A 22,501-nucleotide genomic window follows, 5' to 3' on the forward strand; every position below is an offset into this window, starting at 1 on the left:
TGTTGTATTTTCTACCTATTTGTGATGGCATTTTAGAGAATTTTTTTGTCTTTCCTTGAGACTCTGGGACGTGGATATTTAAGCCAGTGAGGAGATGAAGGATGGGTGGGACAATTTGCTGAAAAACTGCTATCTGCACCTCAGCAGAGATGCAGGCCTTACAAGTGAGTCCTTTCAGGTGAGCTTGTGCTGACTATGGCACATACAAATGATACTGTTTTCATGTGCAGTATGATAAGACCAAACTGGAAGGGGGTTTTCTAAGATTAGGGATGAGCTTTGGGAGGTAAGAAGTACAGTATAAAATTGTCTGATTGTGTGCATAGTGATGTGGTCTTGGTTGCACACAGCTCCGCGGTTTTGGTTTCTTCTTCCCTTATTGTATACAGAAGGAATAATATATATCTATGTTTATTTCTTTTCTTTTTTTTCCCTTTACTGTGTTTCATTGCGTAGCCCCATGCCTTATAGTAAGCAGTTTAGATCAGAATTTGAGGTTGAAGTTATTATTCTCCTCTTTGACATTTCTGTAGGATTCAGCGCTTCAGTATTTCTGCACTTCAGATGTTAATTGATTTTCACTACACCCTACTGAGACAGGGAATTATTATTAAGCAGAGAAATGGAGCACAAGGACATTGAGGTCAGAAGTACTGCTCAGTTTAAGTGCCGGGTCTGAGACACCTGTGACCTGATTTATTACTTTTCTTTGTACTCACATGAAACTTCTGAAGCAAAACTTCTCCTTCCTTTGGTTGCAACTGTGAGTAATGCTGCATTTCTCCATACTGAGTCCACGGCTGTAATGCAGGCAACTGTGTAATAAGGAAAGCTCAGCTAACCTCTTGTGGTGTATTTGTGAAAGCTGTGTGCCTGTTTCCACGTAAGAACCTGGGGGCAGAAGTGGAGAAAGGATGTGCATCTTCCAGGCTGGATGTGGCTCTGGGCAGCCTGGTCTGGTGGTTGGTGACCCTGCACATAGCAGGGAGGTTGGAACCAGATGAGCACTGTGGTCCTTTTCAACCCAGGCCATTCTGTGATTCTGTGACTCTATGATTCTCTGATCTAGCAGCCGGCAGGGAGATGTCACACCTAGGATGGGTATGCTTGGGGCAATACATGAGCAGGGGTCTTTTCCGAAGTGTCTGAAATGTCCTCAATTGAGACATAATTCAGGATATGCCTGCACAAAGATTGCCTGTGTTTCTTACTTCTGAGGGCCATGTAGCCTTAATTTTCTTTTAACATTTACTGTAATGGAAATAGTTTTCAGTTGTTGTTTTTTTCTCTCTCTGTTTTTCTATTTCAATCTGCCTTCTGGCATCCCGTGTCCACATTCAGCAATGCCTTAATAGTTCAGAACGACAGCAGTGTCACCACGCGGGTACGGTTGCTTCGCAGTTGCAGAAGTTGGGCTGTTTCAGAGTGTGCCAACTCAAGATAGAGAGCTCGTTCAGTACGATGTCAGCTGTCACAGAGTTGACACATGAAGATAACTCTTTCCCTGAGTAGAATATTGTTTCTCTGAGTTGGCAGCGCAAAAATGATTGTTAGAAGTGAGGAAGATCATCAGAACTCTTTGTGCTTTGATAGCCATCTCACCTGATCTTTTTTTCATAAGGAATTAACTAATCATGACTTTCAGAAGAACAAAATCCCTCTGAAAGCCCAAATTAAGATAAGGGTAAACTCGTGTGCTGCAGTACTCCTGAGAGCAGGCCAGTGAATGAATGCAGTATGGATAAAGGTGGAGAGTTGCACGGATTTTGTGTATATTTAAATATATGAAGGAATTTTCTATACTGATCTCCTCTCTGGTCTTACTTCTTAGTTTTCTTAAATGGTGGCTTTAAAGCATTTCGGGTGGGTGTTGTCTTTAGGGAGTACATTTATTGTCTTATTTTAAATACTCTTTTTGATGCATTTGACTATTTCCCTCTAGCTTTCTAGAGCATCTGTACTCACTGCTGGATACAGCCTCTGCCTCTGACTCCTTCCACATCAGCAAAAGTGTGCAATGGGGCCTTCACACCAATGTTTTGTGGGCCTGCCTTGGGCATTTACTCTGCCAGCTTTTGTTTTCTTGATTTGTGTGAGGAAAGGTGACATAGTACTGAAGGCACGAGGAGAAAATAGAAGGGCATGTGGAAGGATGACTTGTTAACTGATGGTGAGAAAAACAGAAGATGCTGAACCAATGTATTGATTCTTTTTCTTTGTTTTGATGGGAGTTTCCACAGTGGCCTTTCACTCTTCTCACTGTGCCTGTAATGGGATTGCTCCTGGACTGGGCTTCGGGGATATGATAAGAGAGCTCTAAGAATGCTGCTTAGAGAACTGCTGTTTATCAAACATTAATTCTTATCTGTATTGTTGCATATGATTTTGGCTGCATGGTTAGTTTCACTCACTAACAGTGTCGTGATGCTTAGGGATCCTGAAGGTGCTGATGGTGACCGGGGGAAAGCCCAAAAGCACGTTTGTTTTCTCCAGCAAGTGTAATAAAAACAGCGCCTCTCTGTAAGCTTTCCTTTCCTCAGCACATCACAACATGCCTGGTATTTTGCAAAATACAGATTGTGTCACTGCCTTGTACTGAAGATGTTGTCAAGCAAAGGGAAAGCAACCGTTGAGATCACTAAGAATTAGGACGACATAAATGAAGCATCCATTGTTGCTTCTTTCTCTCCAGAAGAGAGAGAAGATTTGTAGGAGACATGGACTTGAGTGGGGATCGGAGAGGAGGAAGAGGACGGCTGCTGAGGGCTGCGGAGGAAGGAGCATTCCTGTGCAGCTCTGCAGAGCCTGTGTGGGGTTAGGGATGCCCCAGCCACAGGAGATGAGCTGCCTGCTGACTCCAGCAGATTTCAAGCTCGTTTCTGTAGAGCGCTGGATTACAAATTGCAGTCTGAGGATTTAGAAGCTTCTGTGTAACAAATGGATGTATTTCATTTTCATGGCAAAAGTGCTTATAAAAGATTTATTTTCTAAGTCGCATATGAGGGTTCTGTTGGCTTCCCCTTTAGGATTACAAAGGGAACAGAGAAAAGCAGTGCTTGGTATTGACTGTTGTAAAGGTGCTATCTTCCACTGCGAGTAACTGGAACCTGAAGATAATGGATGAGATGCTGAGGCTCCAGCACTCTGGTGCCATGTCCTCGTACACACAGCTCTTATCACATAAAAATACAGTGTTGTAAGCAGTTACTGCGTTATCTAAAGAGGCAGGTATGTCTCGGAAACAACTCAGTTCCAAGCACAACCATTTGGTGTTGTTTCAGATGTGTTTGGATGTGCAGATCATCCGTATGGAGCTTGCTGAGCTGCTGCAGCACTTAAGGAGCCTCCTACCCTCCTGAAGCACAGCTGCCTATCAGTCAGGGCTATCTTAGGGCTTCTGCTGTGGTGTTTTCAGACATGGTTAGGCACACGAGCTTCTCCCTGGTGCTCGTCCTTGTAAAAATGAATTTAGGTCCTGTTGAGGATGTTCTAGCAGCAAGGAGATACAGGATTTACCTGAAAGTATAACATTTTCTTATACTTCTGGTTTTGTTCTCTTAAAGACCACTTACTGGTAAACTTTGAACATTTCCCAGGAATAGTTCTAAGTGGTAATTAACACGGTTTTTATCACAGATTGATATACATTTAAAAATAAATACCTTTGAGCTTTCGAAAGAGAGACGGTCTCATTTTCCTTTTCTGCTGGTAGAGAAATCAGTAAGCATATGTTCCGTAGGAAAAAATCCATCTGCAATTAAATAACCAGTCATTTTCTCTGCGTTCTGAAGTTGAACTGTAAGCCTGAAGGACAGAAAACATGCCACGCTGCTCTTGTTAAACTGTCAGATTATTACTTCGTTTGAGACCAGAGGCTTTTCAGTTTCTTCTCAGAGCATTTTCTGAGCATGAGTCAGTAAAGCTATCTAATGTAACCGCATTGACTGCATATAGAATTGTATGTGCTGTGTGTTTAATTACACAGTTGCCAGGCTAATATTCAGGGATTTTTTTCTCCTTTTTACAGGATTCTGCTCAGGAGAATGTCATTACACGAGATATTCATCGTACGTTTCCAGCACATGATTATTTCAAAGATACAGAAGGAGACGGTCAGGAATCTCTATACAAAATCTGCAAGGTACAGTCAGTACTCTGAATTTTAAGATGTTCCATATAATGCTGTGACTGTATTTTGCCCAGCTAACCCTGTTCTGATCCAAATCATCAATCAGAACGATTTAAAGCTTTTTTTATACTGTTTATGAAGAATATAGTGTTGTTGTAGTACTACATATTCTGCTGAAGTAGTTTTGCAGCTTTGCCTTTTCTGTATCCTAAAATGCATGTGAGAATAGTTGAGGCTCCCATTAGTATTATTAGTGGGCAGTGTGGGATCTGGGGCCGTTCTTGTAGGAGCCTGGGGGAGCAGAGCTTTTGTTTCTCTGCCAATAGAGACAGTTTCTGAGGGTGAGAAATCTCAGAGCAATCTCTGCAGTGATGCTGAGCAGGAATGTCTCTGAGGTAATTATCTGGAGAACAAGTTAGCTGACCATTCCATGAGTGATGTGCTTTTCACTCATGCCATCCATGTCACCCTCTGATCCAGGAAAAACCTAATACTTTTTTTCCAGTTCACACACAGGGGAGGTGAGGTACTGAGTGATCAGATTTGGCCAGGCTGTGCAGGCAGGCTTGCTGCTCAGGAGAGATGCAAATGGTATTAGATTGCTGCTGGATAGGCAATTCTCCTGTTGTCAATTACAGACTGTATTGTGTTTCTGGCAGTCAGTTTTCATTTTACATTTTTTTCTACGTATAGAAAAAAGGATTGCCTCAGACAAAGCCATTCCTACTGCTCTTCTTTCTCCTTGCTGCTCTGTTTCCTCCTCGAGCTGCTGTACAGACAGAATTGATGGAGTTGTCATAACAAGCAGACAAGTGTCCTGCCTTTGGGGTATATTGATACATATTCTCCTTCTCCAGATAAATGTGGTGGTGATGCAGTCTGCTATTCAAGCAGTAATTTGGACAGCGGGTAAAAAATACCTGCTTAGGTTATTAAAATGATGTTCACAGACCTAAATAATTCGCATTAACATTTTCTTTTAGAGAAAAAAAAGCAAAGAATGAAGCAGACAGGATGTTGGACCAATTACATTGATTCCTCACTAATCTTGGAGGGCTTTGAAAAGAATAACTGGAATGATGTGGGTAATTACGGGCTTGTCAGTTTGAGATCAGTTAAGTGAAAAATGATGGAATGGCATTCAGCTTATCAGGAATTAAATGTGAGAAGTATATTATAATGAATGCCTGTGAGTTTATTGAAAATAGATCTTGACAGGCTAAGATAAGGAAGGGAAATACACTTTTCTTTGGTGAAGGCAATTTTACAACAATTTTGTAGAACTGATGCCATACAAAAGAAATATGTATATATATATATATAAATGCTGGACAAGTTGGAACATAATAAAATGCACGTTAAGGAATTAAAGCTGACTAAAGCTTAGGTTTCTAAACGTAGCTACATTGAACTAAATGCATTTCAAACAGGGTGTCATGAAGATCACTTGTTTATTTGGTGTGCTTTCGTTCATCGTCTGAAAGAAAACAGAAAAATCATCTCTCCTAAGGATTTGTAGGTGGCACAGAGAAGGGAATTGTAAGTAATGAAGGATGTATAAATGGATGAAGCTTAGATAGGAATAGAATGACTTGAGCGGCCCTGTTTCATAGATGCTGCAGCTGCTTTTGCTTGCCATATCCAGAATTAAACAACTACGTCTAACCTAAGAGGGGCAGAGGTTTCAGTCCTTCCTGGGCTGCCTGCAGCAGAAGTGAAGGGCTGTGCTCACCTTCCATAGCCAGGAGCTTTCCCTGCTCTCCCAATCTCAGCTTCTCCTGCTCAGAAAGGAGCTGCAAAAGCAGGTGTTGGTTTTCCCATTCCTCAGTTTTCTGATTAGAGCCCATCAGCATGCAAATCAGTTTGAGGGCTGTGTTTCCCTTGAAAAGTTCTCTTGAGTTCTCTCTGCCATTTTGCCACCTTCTATTGATACAAACAGATTCTACATGACGTCTTTGCAGTCAGCTTTCAGTTTACTACTCTGAGCAGCTTCGTGTCATCACCAGACTTTGTTACTGTGCTATTTTTATGTGTATCTATATGATTGATGCAGATTTTCAATAGCGTCAGCTCTAGCACATTTTCATGTGAGGTTCTTTGAGAAACTTTGCCTTCATTCAATGGGTGAAAACTGACTATTCCTTCTTCTGGTTTCCTGTCCTCTAATTGATTGTTTGAGCCTTTTCCTGTGGCTGCTTAATTGCCTAAAAGTGTTTGGGAAGGGATCTCGTTGGATGTCTTTCCAGAATCCTCGTGGGCTGCACTGACTGCTTCATGTTTTGTGTGCTCGTTGGTTCCTTAAAAAAAGGATTTGTGAAGCGTTGCTTCCTATACAACAGCCATATCGAATCTTCGGCATTGAATTATTCATAAGTATTCTGCTTTTATTCTTGCCAGTTTGTACCTTCTTGCCAGTATGGAGATGAGACTTAACTGCTCTGTAGGTTTCTGAGCAGCCCTTCGTCCTTGTTGAGTGGTGATAGAGCTCTGTTCTACGGCTGTGTCTGACCAGACCTTGCATTTATGATGGACTTGGTCATTTACAAAGGAACAGTGTTAAAATTTAATTAATTTGCTTATAAATGTGTCATTCTAATAACCGCTTTAGGTTGCTAACATAGCTTTGAACAGAGCTGTGTGCTCAGGGCCTTCTTTTGACGTGAAAATGAGATATTTGAAGAATGGGATTATTGAATGAAGCCAGAAGGGGTCTTTCCTCAAGTGGGAGAGTAAGAAGAAGAGCTTTTCCTCCGTGCCCCACTGAAACAAGAGATGATCTGAGCTGTCAGATAAAAAGGGAAACCATTAAAAGCTCACTGCCTCATTTTAACAGGTCTGTCAGTTCTAGTTCCATCTCTTAAGTCTCTTCTTCAGAACAGTAGGAAATCAGGGAAGATGGGAACTTGTTCAATTTCAGAACGTATATGTGACAAAGTAAGGTGTCTAAAAATAAACTGTAAGGCTGACGGTGGTGATAAGGAATGAAAAGAGTTCCAGATTTGAGATCTGAGATTTCACTAGAGGACATCACATAAACTATATTTGCTCAGAGAGAACATCTTTGGGAAATATTTGTGCTTCTTGCAGACTTTCTGTTGAAATACTCTGAAAATTCAAGCTTTATCTAAAGAGTTTGCTCCCGGTGTTACAACGCATAACAGGATAGTACTCTCGACCTACTTCTATGCTTGCATATGTAGTTAGCAGCTCTGTGCTCCAGGGAATCAAGGCGTGTGACAGAAATAGTTCTCTTAACTGTTTGGAGCGTACACAGTGCACAATTTAATATGAGATACGTTTTCTCTAATTTTCTGATTACAGCAGCTCTTCTTTGACAAACAACCGCTGTGATGTTAATAGAAGAAACTGAATTTGCTGCAGTGAACTCAATTTATCAGGGTTAATAATGTTATCGGGCAGGCTGAAACAATAGACACAGCGTTTCCCTGCTTTTGTGAAAGTAGATGGATGGGTTTTTCAGAGGTTCAGAGTTGGCGTCAGTGAAAAAGGCACAAGGAAGGCTATGAATCACTCCTATCATGATGTATTTTGTTACTGTTACTTGTCTTCTTGGTGTATCAGATTTGTAGTTTTATCCTAATCCCGGTCGTATTTGCCAGGATGTGATCATAGACTCATAGAATGGCCTGGGTTGCAGAGGACCACAACGCTCATCCGGTTCCAACCCCCTGCTATGTGCAGGGTCACCAACCAGCAGACCAGGCTGCCCAGAGCCACATCCACATGCCGTTCTGTAAACTGTCTGCCCTTTATCTTTTCATGAAAAATATTCACTTCTTTGTGGTGCCTTCATTCTGATGACGACCTCTTGACACCGTGTGCATATTCTTTTCTCAATCCTTTTTTAGCTACTGTTCTAGTTTACAAATGGGTGTTTGGCCACTTTAGTTTAATTCCTTGTCAAAGAGCAGATCTCTTTCTTTCCTGTAGTGGTCTATCGTATTTTAGAATACACATAGGAGCATAAGCAGATTTAGTTAAGAATTATTCTTCATCTATTTTTAGTTGTTTATTTTCTTCACTCCTGGGTTGAAGAGCGATTTCAGTAAATATTGTTGTCTTGTTTCATGCAAAGGATTTTTAATGCTATCTTGTCGTCTTCAATTTACATTGGTTCCTTCTATGTGCATCTGTGCTCAGCAAGGAAGCAGCAGTACTGTTCTTGCATATGGATTTTCTACTGAGTTGTGCTGGTTAAAAGGCCAGGATTGTGAATCTTGAGTACTGGAATCAGAGCAAAGACTTCACTGTTTTCAGGAGCCTGCATGAGAGAACATGAGCACTTATTCATTCTTTGAGCCTATGGTTTGGGCTGGTAGGGTGCACACATACCTGCCTCTGGGGGATGCACAATAAACGGGTAAATGCAGTCTGCAGTGAAGACAGAAATTCCTTGTAGGATGCAGTACATAGAAGCAGACATAGAAATATCATTGCTTTCAGACTGTTAGCCTTGCAATAGATTCAGGTACGGAGTTTTAAATTCTCCTTTTAGGTGTGGCACTTTAAAGTGTATTATCACCAGTGTCACTCAGCGAGCGTGTCATAAAATTCCTTGTTGCTTGAGAAGGCTCTGAGTGTTTTCTTGAGGCACCACGTTCTTCAGACTCTGCACAAGTCTTTTCCCCTTCAGCACAGAGCAATTTCTGTATCAAACACTGATTCCTGAGATCATTTCGGTAGTGACACAAAGGTAAGTAGTGAGAACAAACCAGGCATGCATGTCAAAAAGTCTTGCATTCCTTTTTCATTTTCTTTTTTTCTGGGGTCGAGATCCTGGATATGCAATATGGCTGCTGAGCAGCTTGCCAGAGTGCCTGTCGCTTTTTCAGAGAAGTGAGAGTTCCCTGTGCCAGAAGACATTACTACTGACAAGAGATGGTGTTCTTGCAGATGAGGATGGGGATGTGTAGCTCCTCTGCTCGCACCTTTCCCACTGCATTGCTGGGAAGCGTGTGAAAGCTCTGGCAAATATGAGGAAGATCTTTTCATGAGACAAACGCTATAGAAATACTTTTTCATGGAGTCTGTTTAATTTCTAATTCGTTGCAATTAATGCAGTTGAGGCAAATAGGCTGTGTGATTGTAAGCTGCTTATGAGTTAGTGTTTTATGTTTTGTTGTTTCAAGTTCATGTGAACCTTCAGCAAGTACAAGGAATCATTTTCATGCTTGTGAAGATGAAAAATGGCAAAAAACAGTTGGTGTGGAATTCAAGATGAACCTTTGTAAACTTCCTCTTTTCAGACCATTGGGACTCACACAGAGCGGTTGCAGAAATCCAGAGTCTGAGTTACTGCATTCCAATAAGCAACCTTTCCACGTGTGATTTTCAATGGTACTGACCAGTGGAATGGAATTTAGCATGGAATTATTGTATCTACAGAAGCATAGAATCACAGAATCGTAGAATGGCCTGGGTTGAAAAGGACCACAATGCTCATCCAGTTCCAACACCCTGCTGTGTGCAGGGTCGCCAACCAGCAGACCAGGCTGCCCAGAGCCACACAGCCTGGCCTTGAATGCCTGCAGGGATGGGGCATCCACAACCTCCTTGGGCAACCTGTTCCACTGCCTCACCATTCTCTTCTTCTACAGAAGATTGGTCCATTTCTGGGTTCTTCATTCGCTTTCCAGATATGCACATGGTTCTCTACTGCTTGTTTATTTCAGGAGACTCTTTAGCTTTTAAACAGTTTGTTTGCTAACAATGTGCTTAATAACCGCGCAGTTCTCTGTGGAAGACTGATAACTATTGAAAAGATGATTTAATTCTGTAATAAGATCTTTGCTGAGTTAAAGGGAATTAAGGAAGGCTTTAAGTCAGAATCAGAATATTTATTAAATCTAAACTGCAAGAAAGGGAATATTTAAGATCTCAGTTAATTGAAGTATTGCTGTTGGAGGTTCCTAAAGAACTTGAAAAAATAAGAACTGGAAGTTTACAGCATTGTCACAAGTTATCATGGGAAAAATACCATTCCCTTGAAATTAGAAGAAACAGCGGCTTCAGTGGAAGTGGGAGATTTGGGATTTTGTTTTGTTTTCGTATTTCATGTGGAAAATCAAAGTTAATGCTCTTAAGTCCCTTAAAGAATAAATCCTAAATAATTCATCTTAGATCTTTTCTTAATTACGTAGCATTATTGTGGTTTGTAGGCAGCATCTTTGAGGATATTTTGGTTAATTACATCGTATTTCAGCAATATCAAGTCCCCAAGGTTACTTAAAGCTAAAAGTATACATATAATTGGAAACGTAATATGCATAAAAGTCAAAAATCTATTTGCTTTGGGCAAGTGAAATAAAATCATGTTGATTCTGCATAGTTAGTTTAAAAGATATATATCTTTATTTGCCCATATCACGTAGCTTCGACTTAGAATCTTTAGAATCTTTTTCAGTTTTGTCGTAATTCCTTGTCCTGAGCTGAAGATGACAGTCATGTATCTGGCCATGGCTGCTCGTGTGGATCACGCTGTGGGGAGTTTCCTTCAAAACTTTTTGTGTCCATGCTATCTGTTCTAAATACATGTTCAGTATTTTTCTTCATTTTGATTTATAATCTCTTCTGATGCTCGGTTGGAGACAGAGCCTTCAACGCATTCCCTGCAGGAAGTCATTCCAGCAGAATGACAGCGTCTGTGATTATTCTGCAATAACACAGGCACAAAGAAAGTTCATGTGGATGTTGTGCTGGAGTTTAAACACAACTTTTGTACCTCCATCATGTATTTTCCAAGTATAATCTCTGCCTTCTTGCTCTGGTTATGTTTGAAAATGGATTTATTACTACTTCTGTTGTGCTCAGGAAGTTGATCATGAGAATGTTCCTTATTCTTCCTTCGTATTTGTGTTTAAAATGCAGAGTGATGTGATTGGGGTTGCTTTTTTCTTTTTTTTTTTTACTCTGCATTTTCCATCTTCTGCCACAATTTCATGTTGTTTCCCAGTCTCAAAGGCATATGTTTACATTCCTGATAGTTTCTCTTACCTTAAATTTTATCCTTGCCAGTTTGCGAAGCAGTTTATGTATGGTCTTCAAGCTGGTTTGGATTAAGTCAGTGCTGTTTTTAGCAAACAATTAGCCATTATGCTAATACTCCCTCTTACAACAGAGGGAGCTACCATGAAGGTTGATCATTTCATTTTTACCTTACGTGTTTTTGTTGCTGTTGTTAATTTAAAATGTTTCTCTTTTAATATGAAGAAAGCGTCAATCACGTGTATTATTTGTAATTTCATGTACCTGGAGCTGGCCTTTCAAGACAGAAATTATGCATGTGTTAGGACTGCTGCACAATTAAAATAGACCGGTAGATTTGGTGAACGTAGAGATAAAGGCTGCTTATTGTTGATTATTAACAAGTGATGGTTTTAATTATTATTTTCAGCAGTGTACTTGACTAGTCATCTTGTAGTTGCTTGACTGGTGAAAATGAGCAGTAGATTGGGATCATGGTCACCTCTATTTCCTCTTTAAGGAACAGTAAGCAGTAGAGGCCAAGGGACAAACGTATTAGGAAATGCATGGATGAGTTGCTGCTAAACAGTGAGCTTTAAGAGAATGCTCAGTTTATGTTCCTGATGAAAGTCTTCCCTACTGGGGTCACTACCAACTTCCTTAGAAATATTTGTTTCTTGGTTTCTGCCAGTCAGAATGGAAAAGGAAAGATGGTTTTAAGACTTGACATGTATTTTGGCTTCGATTCCAATGTTTCTGGCAGAAGTTAGTGGCAATTATGTTATTACACTTGGCTTTAAAGGAGCCAAATGTCATTTTGAGACAAAGAATTGGCTGAAGGCACTGTGAAGACTCTCAAGTGTTTTTTAATGATCTTGGGAATCTGGAGGGGTCCCAGTTGACTGGGAGCTGGCAAGTGTTGTCCTGGTTTTGAGGAAGGGCAAGAATGAAGATCTCGATAATCACCTGTCAGTTTCACTTCAGCTCCTGGTAGAATGATGGATGCAGTGCTTTCTCTGTAAAGGGAAGGTTTGCTCTAGAGCTGGAGCCTGCATGCGGGACTGGAATGCACACAGGTATGTTTGCAGAGGATACGGACTGAGGAGGATCTGCTGGCTTGTTCCTGCAGCTCTGGCCTTGCAGTTTTCCCTCACCATAACCTCGTTGTTCCCTCAGGATGGCCGTCTCTTTCCTGTCAGTCCTGCTCTGGGTTACTTACTGTCTCAGGTTTCCTCCAATCCTCAACATCCTCTAACGTGGCTTTCAAAATATTATCTTGTCCCTGAGAAGCAGAGAAGAAAGGAAGGTTTTATTATTTTCAGTGATAAATAAAAAATAGCACGGCCATCTTACCATAAAGGAAGATAAAAATAATTAATTGTCTTCATTTTTCTGCATAACAAGGATGTGGAAAAACTGTTTCTGATGAAATTTTCCATGTAGTTTTCAGTGGTTTTCTAGCAGATGACTTTGAGTCCTGTTTTTTTCACAGTGTGAAGATTTGCTTTCCTCAAACCAAAGAAGGAAGCACACTCCCCACACAACCCACAGTTGCCTGTTTCTTAGCTCATGCTTGCTACATCATTCCCATTCTTACACTCCTGACTTCAGCAGAATTATCCCTGGTTTAGGTGAAATCACATCCAGCTCTTTTCATGCAGTTTGAAAAATAAATGCATTTTAAATATATGTTGACTGTTATCTTTTCTAGGCATATTCTGTCTATGATGAAGACATTGGCTATTGCCAGGGACAGTCCTTCCTTGCAGCTGTGCTACTGCTTCATGTGAGTTAATTGCTAAATGAAAGCTTTGATACTTAGAGCAGCCTTAAACCTTAAAATCAGTAGTACTGGAACATTGTATTTGACAGATATGCACTGTTTTATATTTGTCTAAATTTATTTTACTGCTGTTGCTTTCTGGCAAATAGTGAATAACAGCTTCTGTTTTTATGAATGTAGATTTCATTTATTTAGGAGAAATCCATTAAATAATCAAGTAGTTCTGTGTGAAAACCAGAAGGCGATGTGCTAGATTTTCTTTGAGTTCAGTACTCCTGTACGTAAACTCCCCTTGTGATTAAGGGGAACTTAGATTTGGGAGATGCTCTCGGAGTAGCTCACAGAAGAAAGCATGCCCACCAATTTCAGCAATACCTTTCCTCCTGAGGACGTTTTATGAATTCTTCTGAATGAAAGCTGAATTTGAATGTTGATATTTCAGCCTGTAACCAAAATCTTTACAAACGTTGACCTGTCACTTCGTGTACATACACGTGTAGGTGTAAACACATGGGGAGATAAATACATGATTTTTGTATTTTGTGAGATGCTTTAACTTAGATGCATCAGTAGAAAAGAAGCAGATTCAAATACTGGTAGATATTGTGAAGAGTTTCTGAACAAAACGCCTAAGATCCCAACACCAGCTCTTTTTCTGCCCATTGCCTTTTTCTGTCAGGCTTTCAATTATTAATCATGATTGAAATACACTACAGACCATGGGTTTGCATAGGATGTTCGTGGCACATATGTTACGTATGCTCTTCCTCAGCCACCTGGAAATCAAATTCAGATTTATTTAACCACAAGCTGTAATTTCAGGTGAGATCTATGATGTGAAATTGTTACAGAGAAACTTGAGATTCCTCAAGAGTTAATCTGAATTCTGTTAGGTTACTGCAGTCCCACATATTCTACAAATCAGCTCATATCTATTGGTTACTTTGCAAGTAATTTTTTTTACCCAAAGAAGGTTTCTAATTTCCACTGGAGGGATAATCCATTTGCAATGCCCAAGTTGTTTAGAAATGAATGGGTGTCACATTCTTAGTGTTCGACTAATATTTAGCTTCTCTCTCTTGGTAGTATGCTGTCATTGCAGTAGAGAATTTCCTTTCTTTCTAGTATTTCTGGAGTTAGAAGAAAGTGCCCTGTTTTGCAGGGAATGCTAAATGGCAATTGCACTCATTTTAATATGCCCTTTATAATGTTTGCTTTTACAATAGGATATTAAACTGAAATAATCAGAGAAAGGGGGGAAGGGAAGCAGTGTCACTCATGTAAGTTGGGAGCTTCCCAGGATATCCTCCAACTTGTGTTTTTCTCAAGTTCTTCAACCAATCTGCATCTGTGAATGCTTGTACAACCCCCTCTAACTCTCCAGTCTTTGCATGGATTCTAGACTCCTTCGTTTCCCCTTCTCTTCTGGGACAGGATATTTCTTTTCAGTGTAGATACCTTTCAGGGATGGTTGGGTAGCCTGAACTTCCATCCTGGCTTTTTGTGATTTTGCTGCTTTGGTGAAATTGCCATCAAAGATGAGCAGGTAATCTCTAATCTCAGGGGACCAGTGTTGCCATCTCTAATAAGATTTGCTGTCAGTCTCACTGCATTTGGCTTTCTTTGTCTGACTGACTCTTGGAGATGCTACTATGTGAAAAACTAATATTTCTTTTTAAAAGAACAAAATACAAATTTCTGGCTTTTGTAATTCCAAATAATTGGTTTTGTTTAAAATTAAAAACAACAACAACAAAGTAAATTTCATTTACAAATTTTGAATCCTTGGGGCTGGTAATGCTGGAGAACCTGCATCCACAGAGTGAGGACTCCATGGCCTCTGCCTGTACTGTCTTTGGCCCAGTGCTCACCTCTGTTCCCTCTCCCTGTGGCGGGGGAGGAATGACTATCACTGCACGTGTCTGATTGAGCATGCAAGGTAGGTGTGCTTGTGCATGAGCATCTGTCATTTTATTAGAAATAATTGTTACCTTGCAAAAAATGTGCGTTTGCTTTCATTTTATTCTGGAGCAGACTGAAGCTTTTTGGTCAGGGTAATTTTTTTTTCTCCCTTCCTTTAGCTGCAGCCTTGATCAGCTGTCAGTGGGGATTGTTCTGTCCAGATAGAATGGTGATAAGAGCTTTGAGATTCATAAGAGCTCTGAGATTCCTAAGAGCTTGTTCTAGGTGAATCTAGCCTGCGCAGATAGCTAACAGCTGACCTGGCAGTTCTTTATGTTAACTAGTATGCTGTCTGAAAATGGAAATGTCTGCACGTGGCCCTGGAGATAGGGCATAATCATAGGATGAACCAGAAATGATGAGACCCTGGAGGTAAATAACAAGGGACTCTTTGAAAAATACTGAGCTTTCATCAATTGCTGATATTTGATAAGGGGTTGGCATGGGAGTGGATGAGTGAATATGCTAGAAGGTCAAGAGCTGTCGTTCTTGATACTCAATGAATGTTTTCCCGTATAACAATCCAGTGCCCATAAAAGCAAGTTGTCTTTTTTTCCCCCTGCATGTGATTGAAGACCTGATTTGGGGTCTGCTTGTGCCTATCTTATTATTCTGTTGCCTGAGGGCACAAAGGAGATGTGATGACACAGGGCTTCCCACAAATTCGGTGCTCAGTGGACTGAAGCCAACAAATGCAGTTTCAGAGTGGCTCACACAGCCATTTGTATTGCTTTCTGAAGTTCTGTTGAGTGAGAAATTTTGGCCAACGTGAAATAGAGTTTACAGAGATTGGGCTTCTGAAAAAAATACCATGATGTTAGCAGGGGGGATCAGCCAGCCTCAAGGTCACAAGGAGATTCTGAAGGCAACATTTAGTTCTACTTTATTCATCATGGAAAACCTGACTTCAGAGATTGTCATGCTCTGGGGTTTGGATGAGAGTAGATAAGCATTATTCTCACAGAGGGTTGGTTATAACCTCTGTGGTTTATATGGTTCTGCATATTTTACAACTAACCAAGTCTTGCATGGTAGAAGTCAGTGTCTTAGGGTGATTTGTTGTTGCGTTTTGCTTTAAAGCTGGACTTCTGCACCTGAGATGGATCTCAGACTTACTGGCACAAAGTATAGTTGTAGGGATGCAATACTGACATGAGCCTATGATCTGATCCCTCCTTTTCTTCAGAGGAAGTCTTACAGAGCCACATCAGGGTGTCCATCAAGTAGAACAATCCCCTTGAGATTTGAGTAGCTTAATTCTAAATTCTGAGTGCTTTGCTGGAAAATTTAATACATCCCTGGTTTTGAATTCATCTTAAGGTATTTAAGTGTGCGTGTGTGTCTGTCTGTGGAAAGAATGTCCATCCTCAGCTCAGTTCTTAAAATCACGTTTGTGTGTTGTTCCAGATGCCAGAGGAGCAGGCATTCTGTGTGTTTGTGAAAATCATGTATGACTATGGCTTGCGGGACCTCTACAGAAATAACTTTGAAGATCTCCATTGCAAGTTTTTCCAGCTGGAGAAGCTAATGCAGGTGGGGCCAGACTAACAAATTACTTAATAAATGGGAATACTGGTGTGGGGACTGGTGCTTTGTTTCCATCACCTTCTGGGCAGCAAAGCCCCTCATTTAAAGGTGGAATAGAACCAAGGCAGGAAAGCTTAATACCTACATCCAAACATTGTGAAATCAGATTTACTTATAATTTCTTTTTTCCTTTCATATAATGATGTTGCTGCTAATCTGTTGTATTTTTTTTCCGTCTGTCAGTTTGCTCACTCTCTCTCTTCCCAAATTTCTTATGTTACACAGAGAGAATTTCTCTGCTCTGCTGAGGCCAAGGTCAGTCTTTCGGACTGCCTCTATCAGTGTCCTGCTTTCTAAGAGTTGTACTGGTGGTTAAGAGGTCAGGCAAATCAGGACATCGTGACACTTATGAAATACAAATTAACTGTAGGTCATTTTACTGTGATTTCAGTGCATTGCTCTTTTTTCGGGTGTAATTATGTCCTATTCAGAGCAAGTTAAAGAAAAAGTTGCAAGTTTGACACCGTTGCTCTGACTAATAAGCACTTACTAGCAGTTCACTAAGACCTGACCTGGGTTTCTATTGCAAAGTGAAAGCTAACTAGTAGAGCTAGCTTCACTTCATGGTCTGCAAGGTGAGCTTGTTCCAGTATCTATTGCTTTTTTAACAGAATAGTTTATAAACGACAAGACATGATTAAGAAATAACTTTTAAAAATATATCTGTACATGATGTAAGTTTCACAGCTACTCTGTCTTTCCCTTATTGAAGATTTTGTAATTTCTCAGTATAATTTAATAGCATATTGTTTGATGCTGTGATAGAATTCATAGTGGTTATTAAATGTCATTAAAACTGTATCTCATTAAAACTGTAACCATGACCACTAAAAGTTATAAAGAAACTTATTACTGCTGCTCAAAAGAAGCCAGGATTTCACTTTATTGTTTCTCAGTCTTCAGCAGCCTGGTACTTACTGACACTGCAGACGATGATCCTGTTTTAAGGAGGAGTACTGAAGCATTTATTATTTTTTCCTGTACTCCAGGAGCAGTTGCCTGATTTGTATAGCCATTTCTCAGACCTCAACTTGGAAGCTCATATGTACGCGTCCCAGTGGTTCCTCACTCTTTTTACTGCCAAATTTCCACTCTGCATGGTCTTCCACATCATTGATTTACTACTTTGTGAGGTAAGAAAAACCCTTGAATCAGAAAGCCCTCTCTCCACCTCGTGAATGTGTTAAGAACTTCTGTCTTTCTGTGTTTCATTTTGTTGGAGTCATTTACAGTTTAACTGTGTGTACTGAATTCTTCAGAAACCATAATTACATTGAAGAGATGATATTCAGTGAAACGCTGGTCCGGTTTTCAAATTAAAATTGTGATTTGCCTCATTCTGTACGAAGGGATCTTATTAACAGTATCTGATGTACACATCTGTTCTCATTTAATTTGTTACACAGTTTATTCAAAGTTGGAAATTCTAATCTCCAGAAGATACCCTGTAGGCTTTTAGTGGTAAAACTCCTGAGATTTTGCATTTCAGAATGTCACCCAGAGACATGATGGCATGGTATTCAGCAAATAATGAGAACTTCTAAACAGTACCCTTTAATGAAACTCTCTCCTTCCTGTTATTCCAACTAAGGGGAGTGCATGACTCCACATAGCAAATAGTGCATTTCTGTATTGTAGACACATCTGCGCTTTGACTGAAGACAAAAATGGCAGTCAGGAGTGTTTATTTTGGTGAGATGTTAGCACTTCTTTTTGTCATCAGGAAGTCAGGGTGGAGAGGTGGTCATATATATATGTGTGCGTACATTTGTGTACACGTGTATATGATTGGCATTTTCAGATGCAAAGGGTTTCACCAATGTGAAACACTGTTGACTCTGGTTCATTCTGTACATTTTTTAGCATTAAGTATTTTACTTGGGAATTCTCAGGCTTGCTGCACATGTCGATGTTGATAACATTCCTTGCAGAACAAATATGGCCTGCAATTCATAACTTGCTGTGTTTTCCTTAAGAGTGTTGCTTTGCATATGCGCTCAGTTATTAAAAAAAAAAAGGTTAATACCTCCAGGTATCCAAGTGAGTGTGACAGGTAATAATGGAGAATGGATTCCACATTTACACACAAATATGTTTCAGTTTGGATATATCTGAGCTCTAACTTTTTCACAGTGCCTTAATTACTAAGTGTGCAAATAGGAGAATAACAGTTGTTGGTTTGTCCTGTCTCTGCCCTCCTTTTTGCAGAGATAGCTGTCCAACAGAGAACAAAATACCTCGATCGCCTTGGGGTTCTTTGTGAGTTAGGTTTTAGAATGGACTTCAATGGATTTGATCATTCTTTGTTGGTTGATTTTACTTCTTCGTTCTGATCTTGATATAGTGCTGCATTGGGAGATAACCATTTTAAAAACTTGTTTACCAAGAAGTACAGAATGCCATTCCAAAGTGGTGATTATTGTGCTAGCAGTATAGCTGCATCCCATCTGAAGCTCGTGTACTTCTTATTGCATTAGGCTTGAAGGTGAAACATGCTGTAGAGAGATTTTAGTTATGGTTAATATGGATTTAAATATTTGCATTCATCTCACGTGTGGCAGTGTTTATCTCAGCATGTCTGAAGGAGTTACTCTGGGAAGAAAGGTGATGGAATCTGAAAGGGACATAGGGAAACCAGTGCGGGAGTCTGCCAGAGAAAGGGAAACTGGTTAGCATCTGTGGAGGGCAGTCATATAGAACCAAAGGAGCATCCTGTACAACAGTTAAAATCAGAAAGTGATAAGAAAATTGATTTCAAGTGAGAAGGTACGTACAGACATCTTGAGAAACAGTGGGGCAGTGTGTATTGAGAACATACAGAGGCAACAGTGCAGACTATCAGAAGATTGCTCCTAATGTTCATGACTCACCCAGTCTGGAGTAGCAGGCAGTTCTGAGCATTTGTGAGAGGAGTGTAGATTAAAATCACCTTAAACTAAAAATCTAGTTGACCCTCACCATAGAGAGAAAATAAGATCTGAAGGCACATAGACAAAATAGGAAAGAAACCATTCCTTAATGGAGGGCTGAAAACGTATTGCAAAGCAGTCTGTCCAGGCAGCTTCCAGAAGGAGTGGTGGAGCAGTCAAAAAGTAATTTTTGTCTGCATTAAATTGCTCTTTATCTCTGAACAAACAGCATGCCTATAATTCCAGCGACTGGAAGGAGAAAAAACAGTTGCAGCTGCTAAGCCCAGAACATGTTCTTCTGGAAAAAAAAAATCCTCAAAAAATCAAACTCCTTTGAAGTCTTATGTTTTTGTTTTTTTTTTTCTTTAATTTAAACAAGCTTCCAGCCTTCTCATTAATTTGTCATAAATACAGATGAATTTAAAATAGCTCAAGTTTGGCTGTGCTTTCTGCATAATCCTGTCCTGTCTGCTGCTGACAATAAGTTTACATCCTACGTATCTGTTGTGACAGAAAAGTACTGGGGGAAGGGAAAAAAATGGTTAAATTGATGGCAGTTGATGCCTGGGTGCTACAAAAAAGTGGTCATTCCAAGGGCAGTTCTCTGGTATCCATGAAAATCTTTGAATTGTGGATGAATGGTTTGGGTTGCCCAGGAATGTTTGGATGAGATTTGTCATTTCAATTCTTGACCTTGGCTGGAAGAGGTACTACAGATACTTTTTAACTCTCAATCTGGAGAGGAAACATTCGAAGTGCTGCAGTTGTGCTGCTGTGGTCAGGTAGGCCTGCCTGCTTCCCTTGCGCGTGCTGGAGTGGCAGCTCCACAGCTGGGATGTGAACCTTCAGGGTACATCATTTTCATGGATCATCCTCCATCATGGGATTCCAGGGAGGTGGGATCCCATAAAAAATAAGCAGAATTTGTGATGGGAATTGTGGAGAAATTTTTAAAATTAAATCGAAGTGTGTGCTGTTACTGTCAAGGTCTTTTCATCATTCTTGCATTAAAAATGACTTGATTAATAACTAAATAAATAGCTCAGGTTCACACAAGTTTTGGGCTTGGCATGGCCTCTACAGGATTGAATTCTTCCATCCTGTTGTCTTTCTCTGACCTTTTTTAAGCCATATGCAGGCTGCTGAAGATATGTTTCAGCCCCAGAATTACTTAATGTAAAAATAACCAATGTTGCCTCAATAGCCATAGGACAGAATATGTCACCCAGGGTCATCTGAAAAGGAGATGTTTTGAAATTCTTTGTCTTTTCTTGGATAGAAACTGAAAGCTTGCCAGCTTGGAGGCAGGTAAGCCATACCATGATGGTGCTCATTGTAAGGCTCAGTACTTGGTGTCCGAGTGCCTGTTTACAAGCAAACAAACCAACCTCTAGATCCAGTTGCAAGCATCCATGAGATTACATCAGAGTGCGTGGTTTTCAGCCTGGCTCTGCAGATAAATTTCAACATCTCAATGTCAGATGAAGAGCTTCCTCCAAGGCTCCTGTTAGCTGCTTGTTTCAGCCACTTCATTAGTCTCCTTTTGCTGTTTCTATTTGCATTACAGAACAACTGTGTTGATGAAATGCAGAATTCTGTGTGGGCTTGTCAGTCTTAACTATCAATGTGACATCGTGCTATTGAGTGCTCCTGAGCCTGCTTTGTCTTGCTCCCACCTTTGACTAAAAAATTCACATCATTTAACTTTTTAACATTTAATTTCCTCTTGCATTTTAGAATATACAACTTGGAATCAAAATGCTTTTTAGAAGCACTGAACAAGTAACCTTGATTAGACATTTAAAAGAGGAGAAAAGCAGTTGGCAGGCTACTTAGAAGCTTTTAATTTTGATTTCACGAAAGTTTCCTCTTAAAAAAGGAAAAAGAAAATATATTTGGGATATATACACACACAGATGCAGTGCTGCCAAAACTGAAGGAGGTTCAGAGCTCAAGCTGATGTTCTGTTCTTTACCTGGCATTTTGAGATGTTATTGCTAACCTGCTGTGCGTGTGTCTGGCTGCTCTCGTGTGCAGGTCTTGGGGATATAGAATACAAAAGGATTGTGGCTCTTTCCTTTCAAGGAGTGTGCAAAACTCCCTCTGTGCTGCCTTTCCTGCGCTGGTACATATATTTACATATCTCAGTGTCAGTAATTACATAGTCCATTACAAAAATTAGTGTTTTGACTGCAGAGCTGCGATTTTTGGATCAGGACTGAAAAGAAGGATGCAACTGCTTTCCTGTCACTTCTGTGTATGAATGCATTGTTTTCTGTACAGCTCTTATCAGAGAAATGAGACTGCCTTCTCTAGGACTACGTAGTAGCAGCTCTGTCCTATGTTGCCATGATGCCTGGAAGCACCACTTCACAGCGAGATCACGACAATTTCAGAAGTTTTCTAAGTATTGGCATGGAGGATTTGATTTCTCTCTTCTGTGTGCCTTGCTGGGGAATGGGTGTGCCAGGAGACACTGAGCTGTGTGGTGTGGCTCAAGTAAGAACAGTGTTCCTGCAGTGGGTGCCCCATCAGGATGCTGCTTTCTGTCTGTCACAGTACCTCCATTGTGAGTGCTTTGGCACTGCTAGGTTGAGAAAGAGCAGATTAGCATTTTAATTTATTAAACTGACTCAGGAGTTGAGAAGGGAGCAAGCCCACTTCATCTGTAAATCCATACACCCCACACTCTGCGTGTACTTCAGTGAATCTTGTGAAACAGCAGCCTACCTCAGGAACAGCATATTAAAAACTGGACTTATATATTATGAGTTGATACAGCACTGAAACATGCAGTATTTCAGTGCTGTGTACAAAAGTGAAGTCAGTGTCATACATGTGAGCTGGAGAAGGCTGGGCCTTGGGGTTGTTTTCCTTTGCACAAATACGGACTGTCCAGCTTTGGCATTTATCCCATGCTGTTCCTCCTGTCCATCTCTCTTTGTGTTTCACCTTCTGGGGAGCTCAGCCTCCTTCCTGAGGTCTCTGTAGCCACTGCACTTTCATCTAAAGAGGATGGGAAGGCTTTCCTTCTGAGCTTGTTCCAGCTAGATCCTAATTGGTTTAAGAAAGAGAATAGGTTGTGTCTCAGGCTGTGGGTGGAAGGGATCTCAACACGCGTGCATTGTATGGCACTGATTTGTGCGG

General features: G+C 40.4%; 1 protein-coding gene across 3 annotated transcripts in view; it reads left to right on the top strand.

Annotated features, from left to right (window-relative positions):
* RABGAP1L (RAB GTPase activating protein 1 like) overlaps positions 1 to 22,501 on the top strand; it is a 204,856-nt gene that overhangs the window by 102,066 nt on the left and 80,289 nt on the right. For all 3 annotated transcript variants that reach the window (XM_042874140.1, XM_042874141.1, XM_042874142.1), the window contains exons 14-17: positions 4,028 to 4,141; positions 12,825 to 12,899; positions 16,266 to 16,391; positions 17,435 to 17,578. In XM_042874140.1, the coding sequence (XP_042730074.1) occupies positions 4,028 to 4,141; positions 12,825 to 12,899; positions 16,266 to 16,391; positions 17,435 to 17,578 (459 nt within the window). The remainder of the gene's footprint in view (positions 1 to 4,027; positions 4,142 to 12,824; positions 12,900 to 16,265; positions 16,392 to 17,434; positions 17,579 to 22,501) is intronic.

This window comes from Lagopus leucura, unplaced genomic scaffold, assembly GCF_019238085.1.
Source record: "Lagopus leucura isolate 7727_CA_CO unplaced genomic scaffold, USGS_WTPT01 Super-Scaffold_100009, whole genome shotgun sequence".
NCBI lineage: Eukaryota > Metazoa > Chordata > Aves > Galliformes > Phasianidae > Lagopus > Lagopus leucura.